This window comes from Danio rerio, chromosome 4 (assembly GCF_052040795.2).
Source record: "Danio rerio strain M-AB ecotype USA chromosome 4, GRCz13ab, whole genome shotgun sequence".
Lineage (NCBI taxonomy): Eukaryota > Metazoa > Chordata > Actinopteri > Cypriniformes > Danionidae > Danio > Danio rerio.
This window is the reverse complement of record NC_141024.2, coordinates 46,763,134-46,776,858: the sequence shown is the minus strand read 5'-3', so window position 1 is coordinate 46,776,858 and position 13,725 is coordinate 46,763,134. Positions and strand designations below refer to the sequence as shown.

General features: G+C 34.1%; 1 protein-coding gene across 1 annotated transcript; it reads right to left on the bottom strand.

Moving 5' to 3' along the window:
• Positions 1 to 6,242: 6,242 nt before the first annotated feature.
• Positions 6,243 to 13,363, bottom strand: LOC148681976 (uncharacterized). Its single transcript, XM_088650593.1, has 3 exons — positions 13,313 to 13,363; positions 12,716 to 12,863; positions 6,243 to 8,881 (listed from the first exon to the last, which is right to left on the bottom strand). Exons 2-3 carry the CDS (start codon positions 12,798 to 12,800, stop codon positions 7,881 to 7,883), a joined length of 1,086 nt encoding a protein of 361 aa, XP_088506719.1. The 5' UTR covers positions 12,801 to 12,863; positions 13,313 to 13,363; the 3' UTR covers positions 6,243 to 7,880.
• Between the last annotated feature and the right edge of the window lie 362 nt (positions 13,364 to 13,725).

Genomic DNA, 13,725 nt, shown 5'->3' with positions numbered 1-13,725 from the left:
TTCTGAAGCTACCTGCCAAGTGCATCTAAGTTTCCGGAAAATGCTGAGTTTTTATTTTCTCTTATTCACCTTGCGGTATCAAACTTTGCATAAAAAATACATGCTTGGAGCAGTACCTCTAATCAAATATCTCGTTTGTCACGAGGGGCATGAATGAAATTCCTGAATGAAAGTTCGAAACTGCAGTGAAAGACCACCATTTAATAATTTGTCAAATAATTTGATTACTAATGTCCATGTAAACACAGTCACTGTCTTTCTCCCGTGTGTGTGTGTGTGTGTTTTGCCTCTGTGAAAGTCAGCGCATGCCCAAATTTAACTTTACATTTTTAAAGGCTCCCCCTCTTTTGCTCCTCCGACAATCCCTACCAGGGTATCTGCAGATATCATAATGTTACATTTATGATATATTGAGACCATTAAGTATTAAATTTAAGACCTATATCGCAAACATGCGTGAGAAAATGTCAAATCATAAAATTAGTGGTAAAATAAATGTATTTATATTGAACAGTACCACTACAGGTTAGATGCACCATTGAACTACAGAAAAAACAAACAAACATCTTAACGCTGATTTATACTTTCGCCGGATGAGGCTTTTATACTTGACATGTTCGCCATTGAGCTATTTTTTTAAATAACAAAGTGTTGATCAAAAGAAACAGACAGTAAAATCAGATGAATAAAAAGATAATCATTTATATCATTTAAGAAGTGTTTGGGGGGACTCTTATTTTGTTTTAACAAACTTACCTTTTAGGTTTTTTCAAACTTTTACAAAAACTTTCCTCCTTTCCCACTGATGCAATTTCTAGCCAAGAGTGATTGGTCATCTGGTTTTTCCTGTGATCACGCATGGACGGATCACAAAAGATGTCAGTGCAGACGTACCTGTTTCAGACAAAATCTCTTTAAAGTGTTTCATAATCAACTTAAATTAAATGCGGTGCCGCGCGAACTGTTCACCTGAGTCTCAAAAAATTATATTAGCTTCGCTATGGCGTTATTTCACTGACAAATGTCATGAGCGCAGTATTACAAGTCAAGAGTGCATTCATGTCATACAAGCAAGCGAATCTCTTTTCTCGTGCACCGATTTCCTCTGTGGACAAAACTGCAAATTTTCTCACTCTCAAATATGCACTGCTCCTGCACAAATTTTCTTGCGTGCTCTCAGTACACTGTTCCTTCTTCCCTTTGTGCTTTTGATATAATTTATATTGGTACACTATTTATTACCAATAACCAAAATTCACCACACTTTACTGTAGTAAAACTAAACTGTATTTAATTTGATCAGTTTGCTATTCTTAGAACTACAGTATGCTGAAGCATCTCTGGAGAGCAAAAGCACGAAAAGAGGAGGAAACACAGGACACAAAAATTGTGAGTCCGCATCGTCCGATGAAGCTAGAGCAGATAATTTACACGTGAGCTGCCAGTGTTTTGAGTGCAGGCAAAAAGTTTTTTCCACGAACAGAGAAAACCGGCATGTGAGCAAACAGATTCGCTCTCTTGTATTACATGAATGCGCTCCTGATGTGTAATACTGCGCTTACGACATTTGTCAGTAAAATATTGCCATACTCCACCAGCCGAAATCATGTGGCGCACAACCGCAGCGAACCTCCGCAAACACAGCGATGACGTCGCATTCGCTGCGCGCACTGAGATTGGCTATTGCAAGTTGACCTTTTTTGTAGTTGTAATACCACAAATTACAGTTGGACTAATGAAATAAATCACCCTGAAAACCTAGCAACAACAACAAAAAGAATTTAAATAAGCATTAGATTTAGCGTTACATGGAAATCGCAAAAATAAGACCTAGAACAGCAAATATAAGACTTTTTAAGGCCTTAAATTTCGATCATTTTTCCATATTTATGCTTTCTTTGTTTCATGTACCATTTTTACAGAAAATGTTTTCATATTTGACATTACTGTATTTATGTAAGAAAGCCCAATCACAGCAGACCAATGTCAGGCCTGGATTTACATTGACAGAATGTTCTTTCCAAGATTTTTGCGTAATAAAAACACCACTGTGATGAACCAAATCCACAACTCCAAACTATATATATATATAATAATATGTCAAAATAGTGCAATATATATATATATATATATATATATTTTTTTTTTTTTTTTTTTTTTTTGCACTATTTTGACAAATTATTGACTATTATAACATTTTATGTACAGTATGTGGAATACAGTTGTAATTTGCATATGTTGTCATATATCATGCCATATATCAGCTTTCTATATGGGGATGGGCAGTGAGAAAAAAATGACAGTAAACCTACATTAGTTCAGTGTATCCGCTGTCTGTACCCTCTACACTTATGTATAAACCTTAACGAAAGCTGTATCATATATTTTAAACAACAATATTTAATGATTGTTAAAAATTTGTTATTGAAACAATGTGCATCTTGTGTGCTGGTGATCTAAAGTTGTGTTCCTGCAGTATTTGTATGATGAAAGGATTGTGTGAACCAATGACCCTTGAAATGCAAGACTTCTCTAAACAAATGAACAGCATGCAGAGTTTTGAACACTGGAGAGAATGTGTTAAAAGTAGTGACTGTTTAGATTTTTGTGTCTAGAGTTTTGAAAATTGACATCAGGGTTCTGAAATTTGTGGCAATGGAGATATCAAATTATTCATTGTTTGATTTGTAGTACTGAAACATATTCATTAATTCAATATTAAATCACAATGTAATCGTGTATTTCTGTGAAAAAAAATTGGCAGCCACTTCTGAGGTAAACGTTTCCTCCTTCATCTTGCTATCAAGTAAGGATTTTTTTTTTAATGGTTTTGTGATGGTATGATTATTAAAAAATTTTTTTTTTTTTTAAGGGAGGTGTAACGTTACATATTTGATAAAGTTGCCTAGTATTTTTTTCTGTGACAGAAAAACATGGCAGAGAAACAGTGCTTAAATTAGACCATGTGTGTTATCGTTTTTACGGCCAGTTTTGTCAGTGTCGCCATTAATTAACAGTATTTTGAGCATAATGTTCTCGAGGTATGATTAAAAAGTCAATTTTCTTTCTTTAAAATTTTGACCTGTACACCTGTAAAGTATGCAAATTTTAGGTTAATTGTGTGTTATAGCATTGCTAGTTTTGCTATAGCTGAGACAAATAGGCTAACATTATTGATTTTTCATAAGCATTACAGATTTTCACAATGGTCTCCAATAACTAGCTATGCGATGATTTACTTATTTACAGTTTTTTTCCAATTGTTTACACACATTTTCTGTAAGCAGGTCTCATATTGTCAGAACTCTACACACAAATCACAAAACACACACACATTGGGTAAAACTCTTAAATTCTTTTGCAAAATGAAACTCTACATTCAAAACAATGTAATTTCTTCTCAAAATGGTATTTTGTTTTCAAATGACACATTCATAAGATCAGTTGAACACTGATGTGCTTAATGTAAAACACTATGACCACTTCTTCTCCATTCATCATTATGACTTTCTGTAAGCCTTTTTTGTTCAGTGTTACACTTTACTACAGACAGTAGGCCTACAGAAGTGCATTGTAAACTATTTCAGAGTATTGTTTTCATACAAAACAAACAAATACCAAACATATTTTACTGTATTTTCCCCACAAATACATTGTACAAGGTGTTCATCAACCAACACAAAGTTGCACATAACGTGGTCTACACATGTCATCAAGAATTTACTGAATACAGTCACAGTAAAAAAAAAAAAAAAAACAGCTAAACTCCATCCTCATTTCTGTTTTGCTCTGGCCAAACAGTGGGGGAAATGTCACTTTGCATGGCGAATCCAGCCACGAAAAGCATCAACTGCTATAGCTTGGAGAAAAGGTGTACTGTGTGTGGATTTCGGGCATACACTTTTCATCTTCACGCAGAAAAAAATATCCTCAATAGGTTTAAGGAAAAGAGAATATGGAAGGGGAGATAAACAACTAAAAAACATGGGTGGGCAGTAAACTAGTATGAACCTAGATGAGCTCTGATTTCTAAATTGAAATTCTGTGTGAAAGGTGTTTACTCATGTGATAAGTTAGTATGCAAAGTAGGGCAACTGACTTTACAATTGTGAATGACAGTGTGTTCCTCGTGAAAACAAAAGATTTTCTGCATGAAAATTGTGCAAAATCCTGTGTGTTTGAATCTGCAATTTGAGTGTAAAGCAGCAATTGTGCTTGTAGTTTAGCAGAGTTGGTTAAGGGGGTTGGCGCATCAGTTACATGTTGTAGTCATTGTGTCTGAAGTACAAGTAATTGTGTGTAAACAATTGGAAAAAACTGTAAGAGCCTATCTTTCAGATGTACCTTTCAGGATGATCATTTGAACTCTTTGTCAGTGCCTGAGCCCTTTATTAGCACATTTAGGTTTATTTAGGATAACGTTGTAAGATTAACGTTACCATCTTAATTATAGTGTAATTGTTCTTTTGTTTTGTTTTTATCCTTTTTTTACTGACATTGTTAAACTTTTTTTCAACTTTTCTGTTACAGGTGATATGAGACAAGGACATGTGGAAATGTATGTATTGCATTTTTGACTCTGCAAAAAGAGGGGAACTTCTCAAACATTATCGTTTGGAACATTGTGGTTGTACAAAAAAGGTACCTTTTCCATGCCTACACAATGACTGTCTTTGTACATTCAACACCATTAGTAGTTTAAATGTTCCCCTGGCAAAAATTCATACAGAACCACGATTGGGCAGTGATGACGCAATAGCACCACTTACATTTACTTGTCAGCACTGTAAATTTTCTGAGCCCGGGCCAATAGCACATTTTCTGAAGCACTTGTGTAGTACACATTTGAGTAAGTATAAAAAGATACAGTTTCCCAACAAACATTGCAAGTTTCAAAGCAGTGTTTATGCAACTTTTAATGCACATATTTAGAATTTTACTGGAGTGAATGCGATCTTTCAAGTACTTTCTTTTTTTATTGTTAGATGACTTGCTTGATCCACCAGAATTGAAGGGTTCTGACCCATTCCCATCATGAGTCATTTTTTGTCTCAGTTTGACTTTTTTTATTTATTTAATTTTCGCTGAATGATTCATATGTGAGTCATTGGGATAATTAGGTAAAAATATATGCATATTATAAAACACTGAAAGTTTTATTTGACCTTACATGCATTTCAGACTGTTGTTGGAGACCCCCAAAACCAAAATATTATATTTTTTAATGCATAATAGGGGCTCTTCAAAGAACAAAATTTGAATTGACAAAGCCATTCTGCTAGTTAATTTCTTCTCCTATGCATCTGGACTACATCTAAATATAAATAAAATGTGAATTAATTGCAATTCATGGCAGTGATTTAGAATCTTTACTTAGGAAAGTCTATACTTAGGAATTACTGTTGCTAAAGACAGTAATCTTAATATTCAGAATAATATTATAAATCAATTTCTAAAAGCAAAACCATTCTTAATGGTTGGTTGGAAAGGGATGTCTCAATATTTGAATGAATTATATTAACCAAAATGGAATTGGTATTTAGATTTGTTTACCCAGCCTCGTCATTAGCTATCCCCACATTTAATAAAATAATACAGAGGAGTGTCATTTGTAATTTTGTCTGGTAAAGTAAGTATCACAACAAAAACAAAAATGACGGTTCACAGATATAAAGAAGGGGCCTAAATGTTATTGACCTGGAATTAATGAAAAGGTTCTAAAAATGCAGTGGCTAAGATCATTTCTTTGTAACACAAACAGTATATGGCTTAAAGTTACTTCTGCAGTATTTTGCAAAATAGGTGGTTTTGACTTTTTGATCAGATGTTTGATCAGATGTCTTTGTTTGCAGGTCCTATTGTGCTGAAACTAGCACTTTCCCACAATTTCAGTCCTCATAAAGCATGTTTATGGAACAATCATTTTATTTTATATTAAAATAAGTTTTTATTTTAGGAAAATTAGGTTAAAAATAATATTTTTTTCTATATTGGATATGATGGATAGCCATGGTGTCATTCCTAATTACAATAACTTCTGCTTAAAACATGGTTTTGTTTGTCAACTAAAGAGTTTTACACAATTATTAATGCTTTTCCTAAAAACATCATAGTATTGATTAGAGGTTTTCCTTCACACTATTCTGTAATGTTTTCTCTTCCATCTCTGTTTTTGGGGACTTTTTGTTTTAGAGACACAAAATGTAATTATAAGTTTTTAAGGAATATTCTTATTCAAAGGCTTAATCCTGATCAGCTCAGATCTCATTTTATTTTTTTAAAGATTTTAATTCGCAGGAATTAGAAAAAAAATAAGAACAATTTACATTTCTTATCTAATTTTCTCAAAATGAAAGAGTTTCAGTTTACAATCATTGATGTGTATTCATCAAAAGAATTCCTGGGATTAAAATTTGATACTGAAGAAAACTCTTGTCAATGTTGTGAGAGTGATATTGAAACCACTGAGCTTATTTTCTACAATTGCATATATTCAAGAGTTATTTTGGGCTGATGTACATGACAGAATGTCTCATGTCAATATCCATGTAAACCAGTTTTGTATAAACTAGTTAAATTTGGTGTAACTAAAGAAAATTGTACACAGCATTACCTGGTTAATAACCATTTATGCTTTGGAAAATTCTTCATTCATAAATGTATGTTTTTGAACCCCCTCTTCTCTATTTTACACGTTATTAATGAACTTGCTATTATGGCTTCATCTCTTAGTACTTTGTCAAATTATAAAGTTACTAAAGTAGTTATTTTTTTGTCAGCAAATTCTGTACCCTAAAGCCCCTTAACAACCCTTTGAAGCTTTATATTGTATAAATATAAAGCTGGGTTTTTAAAATTTTGAAAATATTGGTGGTATACAGTTTCTTTTTAAGTGTGACTGAGATTAATAGACTCATATTAGGCTGTCTACATACACACACACACACACACCACTTACAGACAGTACACAATATAATCAGCGCACATGAGCAGTGCAATATGTATTGCATATAAATAATATTTTAAATGAACAAAAAGCTGAAGTGCTTCAGTAGTCAGTTGAGTTGTGGAATTAGCATGTAAGCTAACAAATCCCTCACGTTCTCATTCACAATAGCAACACTGGGTTTCCCATACACCAATTTATTTGTAGTAATGTGGGAGTTTTCACATGAACATATCTTTAAAGGTAACCAGTTACGTACAGAAATTAAACTGTTTTCATAAAAAAAAAACTTGTTCCTTTCTTAAATCAGTCCATCAAAATAAATGTGTAGTGTTCTGAAACCAAAGTCGTCATTTGTTACCCAAAACCACATAATTATCTGACACAAATCTGATCTTTTGCAACTGGGAAATGTCATTGTGTAGTCTGAACAGGGTTTAGGGAGTCTGCATCACTGTTACTGTCAATACCTTATGGCGAGTTCACACCGCACGAGTTTAGCTGGACTTTCATTCGTCAACAGGTTTTATAAAGTGCAGACAAAAGCCCAAAACTGGAGGCAAATCGGTGTTTGTTCACACGAGTGACAATCAAATAATATGAATGATTAAAAACACAATCTAAGGGTGTAGGACAGTTTCTCATCCCTAATCTTTCTATTTTTCTTCTCAGTGCCAACCATTTGAAGTGTGCAATGTGCATAAATATGGTTATTGGTTCATCATAAAGTTGAAACTCTTACAACCTGGTACTGCGCTGTGACCCATGATCTACACTACAAAAAAAAAAATCTTCACCCCGTCTTCAGTTATTGAGTTTAAATCTTCAGGTGTTCAAAGGGTTTCATTTTCAGTAACTTGATATGTATTCAAGAGTTCACACTTGTTTGGCATGCTGTCCCGGGAGATAGCTCCAAGCTCCGCTAGACAAGGCCTCAATTTTGAGAACTCTGCTCTCCATTGTGAAGCTTCATGTGACTGTTAAGGCTTCTTTTAGATTTAAAGCCTTTTCCACATTCACTGCATCTAAAACGCTCTACTGAATGAGTCTTCATGTGGTTCTTAATGGAGTCTTTGCGTGTGAGAGTCTTTCCACACTGATCACAAGTGAACACTATGGTTCCAGTGTGAACATTCATGTGGTTCATGAGGCTAGATTTGGTTGTGAAGCTCCTTCCACACTGAGCACATGTAAATGGCTTCTCTCTGGTGTGACTTATCATGTGTTGTTTGAGTGTGCTTTTAAATCTGAAACTTTTCCCACACTCTGTGCATGTGTAAGGTTTCTCTCCAGTGTGAATCCTCATGTGGATCTCAAGGTCTTGCTTTTGAGCAAAACTTTTCCCACACTGTGGGCAAGTAAAAATTCTGCCATCATTGTGAGCTCTAATGTGGGCTTCAAGGCTGCTATTCTGCTTAAAACTCTTTCCACACTGAATGCAAGAGTAAGGCTTTTCCACGGTGTGAATTCTCATGTGCGCTGCCAAGTTTGCTGATTGATAGAGGCTTTTTCCACACTGTAGGCATGTGTACGGCCTCTCTCCAGTGTGAATTCTCATGTGCTGTGCAAAGATTCCTGTATTATAGAAGCATTGTCCACACTGTTGGCATGTGTAGCACCTCTCTCCAGTGTGAGTTCTCATGTGGACTTTAAGGTAGCCATTTTGCTTAAAACTCTTTCCACACTGAGGGCAAGAGTAAGGCTTCTCCCCAGTGTGAACTCTCATGTGGACTTGAAGGTTGTGTTTCCGAGTGAAACAGTTTCCACACTGAAGACAAGTAAAATTACACGCAGATTTGGATTTCCGAGGTCCTCCGCATGATGAAGTCTTTTCAGTCAGTGTGGGTTTTTCATCAGTTGTTATTTCTTGGTGTTTCTCAAACTGTTTCTCTTCCGTTTTATTCCATTGAGTCTCTTCTTTCAGCAACATTAGATCTTTAAAAAAAAAGTGAACTTTAGTATGAAGGCACAAAGCAACAAGCATTAACTGGTTGTTTAACCCAAAAATGACAATGACCTTACCATTTACTCTCCGTCATGTGGTTTTAAACATTTCCTTTCTTCTGGAACGTAAAGAAAGCCAGCGTTTTTAATTTATTTTAAATATCTTCTTTTGTGCTCAACAGGATTTAAAAAAAAACTAACAAAGGTTTAAAACCACACAAGGGAGAGTGTGATGAGGCATCATGGAACACAGGTCACAAAGAATATGGCAGAGCACTTATATGCAAAATGTAATTTGACAGTGTCCGTTCCTTATTACAGTCCATTTAAAACTGCTCATAAATATGTACAAAATATATCCGTAAAAAAGATATCAGAAAAATAACGAAACAAAGATCAAAACAAACAAACAAACTAGAATATAAATATTTACATGTATTAAATTACCGCTCTTTGCTGTTCAACCTTCCATGAAAAGGTACAGTACACTAGCACTATCTGCCTCCCACTGCAAAAGACCCCCTTAACAACCAACTGGTCTGGCTTTTAGACTAAATGCCTTCTATTACTGGCTTTTATACTAGATAAAATATTGCACCTTTATAGATGATCACATACATTACATTCAGATCATCTCCAGTACCATAACAGGTTTATTTAACAATATTTTTATTATGTATTTTCTTATTTCGCTGGTTTTGTATTACAAGCACTCCCCAAAAACAGGCAACATTAAGGCAATCCAGTTATCTGATTTATCCCGCATGCGCGGTGTTGAAGTTCAGCGTTATCAAGCTTTCTAGGCAGCTACCGGAGTTTGCCAGTTGCTTCCCGTAACCTGGACTGCAACACCACACAACAACGAAAGATGAGACCTGAAACTTGCAATAGTTCAATAAATATGGATGTGTAACCTATTTGGTGTCTGTGTGTGTATATTGGGAACATCAACAGATATAGTTACGAGTGAATGAATGTGTGTGTGTTTTATTTGCCAAGGTAATATTATCCCAACCTTTGTGTGCAACCAAGGGTTGGGAATGGCAGAATCACTGATGGTTATTAGACTGTGTGTAAATGAAATGATGTCCTGTAATGATCCTGAGAAGAATGAATAAATGGTGAGGCAATTTTCATTTCTGGGTGAACTATGCCTTTAAAGCATGGGTCTCAAACTTGATTCCTTGTGTGCTCTGCCCAGTTTTGCTACAACCCCAAACAAATACAGCTGATCCAGCTAATCAAGGTCAGACTACTACAGACTATTTTAGACATCCCAAGTCTCCCGGAAGTTCCAGGAGTCTCCCGCATATGCATAGGGACTCCGGAGTGCCCGCAAACAAATGATCGAATGATAATCTCCAGTAAATTGTGTGTCTCCCCCGGTCCTCAAATATGTTGCGCACCCCTCTCCAATGCATCCCTCCCTGCCTTAAATGCAAATGATCAAATGCACTCGCTCTAGATTACTCGTGTTATGTTCCCTCATGTGTATCCACCACTCAATTTTAACATTTTTAACCTGCTTGGAAGACCCATTTGAGACAAATCCTGCATGTTCGTAGCAAGTGCGAATAATTCACACTTTATATTTGCATTATTGTATATAACTTATGCAAATGCTTAATGCCACGTTTGCTGTAAACTGGAGTGATGAGGAGATGGCGAGATGACATACATTGCTGCTTGTTTTCCTTCGTTTGTATTTTTGTCTTTGTTTTCTTGCCTTTGTGCATGTCCTGAGATATAGCTGAAGACCTACATGATGACATTTTATATACCCGACAAGATGCAGAAATGCCATCTAAAAAGGTTTCCTGCTGTTTGTCCAATCAGGGACAGTAAAATTGTAAATAAACAAATAATAATGTTAACCCCGGGGTTTGGGAATGTGAACCGTATGTTAATGAACACCCAGGATTATTTGTTAACCCCAGGTATAGCATGAGCAGTGTGGAACATGATTACACATAACCCAGGATTCTGTTTATCCAGTGTTAGAATGACACAGGGTAAAAATTTTTTTTGCATATCATCAGCATGCTGTAATCCATTTTTTTAAGCAACAAAAGTCATTTTTAGACTAGTTTGTTGGCCAGTTGTAGTCAGTGCACTGCTAAATGTTATTGTTCCACTATAATTTGTTCGTTTTGCTCATGTCATCCCACAACATCATATAGTTTAGAATACTGTACAATGTTTTATAATAATCAATTATTTTAGTGTCCATTTCATTCAGCAGATTTCAAATTAAGGGCATCCATGTTTTTTGACATTTTAAACCAAGGTTTCTGCAGGTTTTACCAAGTTAAATGTAAGACTTTTTAAGACAATTATAAATTAAATTTTAGACTCATAAGGCTAAGGTATTTTTCAAATGGCCCAGATGGAAAAGATTTTTGTTTGTCCCATCAACAAATATTATAATTTAATACATTTAATAATAAAATAATAAATGAATAATAAAACTAAAAAACATATTTAGATATTTCTGAGCAAAATATTTTAAATATTGTATAAAAACAAGCAAGCTTTACTTGTATCCACACACTTTTCTTCCAACATACACTTTATTTAAAACAAAATAATAAAAATGTTTTAAAAGTTTTAAAACTTTAATAAACTAAATCTATGCACAACAATCTGTCCAGGTCGATGTCCTGAGCAGTAAAGACAAGGAGCACGTTAAAACAAGAGTTATTGTAAGGAAAATAATTAAACCATTATGATGAATAGAGTTAAAATGACCTTTTTGAATTAAAAGTTGAAAGTTGTATTGAGATGGATTGTTGGTGATTGTATGGGTTTTGGCCAGATTGGGTAACAAAACATGAACAAAGCAAAATGTAAAAAAAATAAATAAATAATTTTTTAGGCCTAAAACACAATATTTCAGTAAATTTAGGACTTTTTAAGGCGTGAAATTTGGAGTTTGGAATTTACGACATTTTAAGAAAACCCTATTTAAAAAAGCATTTAATAACAATTAATTGTTTTAGTGTCCATTTCATTCAGTATATTTCAAATTGGGGGCATCCACGTTTTTTGACATACTTTAAACACAATAGCCCTGGTAATTAGTTATTATAATAATAATGTAATTCTAACTCAGATACTATCTGTGGGAACTAGTAACAACTATTAAAACAAGTTTTAACACATTAAGAAGTTGATGAAGAAAAGGAAATTGTGATCAACATGACATTTGCAAATGGAAAGTGCTAAGAAAACACTATCCCCACAGTAGCAGATATCTTCTATTAGAAAACTGTTGGTCAAATATCGTCAGCTCAGTTATACTTTTATTTATTTATTGTTTTTTATTTATTTTCTATAGTGCAAGTGCTCAAGGACGCTTTACAAACAGTAAGAGAACAAGAAAAGCAATAACCTTTTGTCAAAATTGAGATATTGACATTTTCTTATTAAATGACATCTTATTTACATTATAGGATTTTTTTTATAAGTTGTATACATTAAGACTTTTTATTTAAAAAAAAAAAAAATGTTACACACATACTGTTTGCTATGGGATGCAAAAAACTTTGAAGCTCAATATCTCAAAATCATTCAGAAAGTAGATAGAACCTAAAATTCCAAGGTGACGAAATGGGAGACTAATAATACATAAAATAAATGACAAAAGACATGAAAACAAGTAATGAAAGAAACTTATTCCTATCTTTCAATGAGTGCTTATGTGCATTTAGGAGAACTAGGCAGCACACTCAGGGCTGCAAGATGGATTAATTTAGTATTCTTATTATTAAAATATATCTGAATGAGGATCAAATGACTGAGTTGGTCTAAAATAAAAAAAACAACCTGTTTGTTCCCGCTGATCTTCCTGTTTGACTGTGAATGTTTCTTCAATCTTCACATCTTCACTCTCCTCTTTAATAAACGCCATCTTTATAACAGTGTGGAGATCAGTCGCTTCAGCAGCAGTTTTTCTCTGTTTGGACACTTTATTCTGTTTAAAATAAGCAAAACAATAAAAAAAAATGTCCTGTTTAAAAAAAATAAAACAATGAACAGAAACAAAATAACTTCTCTTCAACACACACTTGCTTCAGCTGTTTCTTTATATGAGAGTCATTAACAAAAAGAAATCAGGAAAGTCAGAGCAAAAAACAATATCCACAAATGAGCTGATTAAAACTAGTACCCCATTTCTTATACAGTGAAGTATACTTAGAATGAAATAACATTATGCTATTTAATAAATTAAACCTACATTAAAACACTTATTACTCACATTTCTGTAAACTTATTCAAACAATAGCCCTCATTACTGTGAGTAAAACAGTACTACGTTGTATAAAGGGTTAAATAATATTTTCAACAGCAACTTCATAATTTAGCATTGGATGAAACTTAAATCAATTGGTTTATGTCTGTGTAAAAGTTTTAAACACAAACCTCTCTCCAGTTGAATCCCAGTGCAGGAGTGGCGCAGCCATATGATGTCACACACCACGGCAAAATAAAAGTCTTTTTTTGTTTAGCTTTTTTTTTGCCACTTAATGTTGGAGTCATGCACATTTCTCCCTCGTTTTCCACTTTACACTATCGCTCTCTTTCTCTTTCTCTCTCTCTCACACACACACACACACAGAGACACACGCACAGATAAACAGTGTTTGAAATTGATCAAAACTTTTAATCTAAACATTTCTAGAACAATAAAAAAAAATTAATCTACTTTATGATGACTTGCAGGTCTAAAGCACATTACTATTAATATCCAAATCTCATCCTCGTAATTATGACATCAACTTTCCTATTTCTACAACTTCATAGGCTATATCTACTATGTTTTAGTGCAGTCTAGG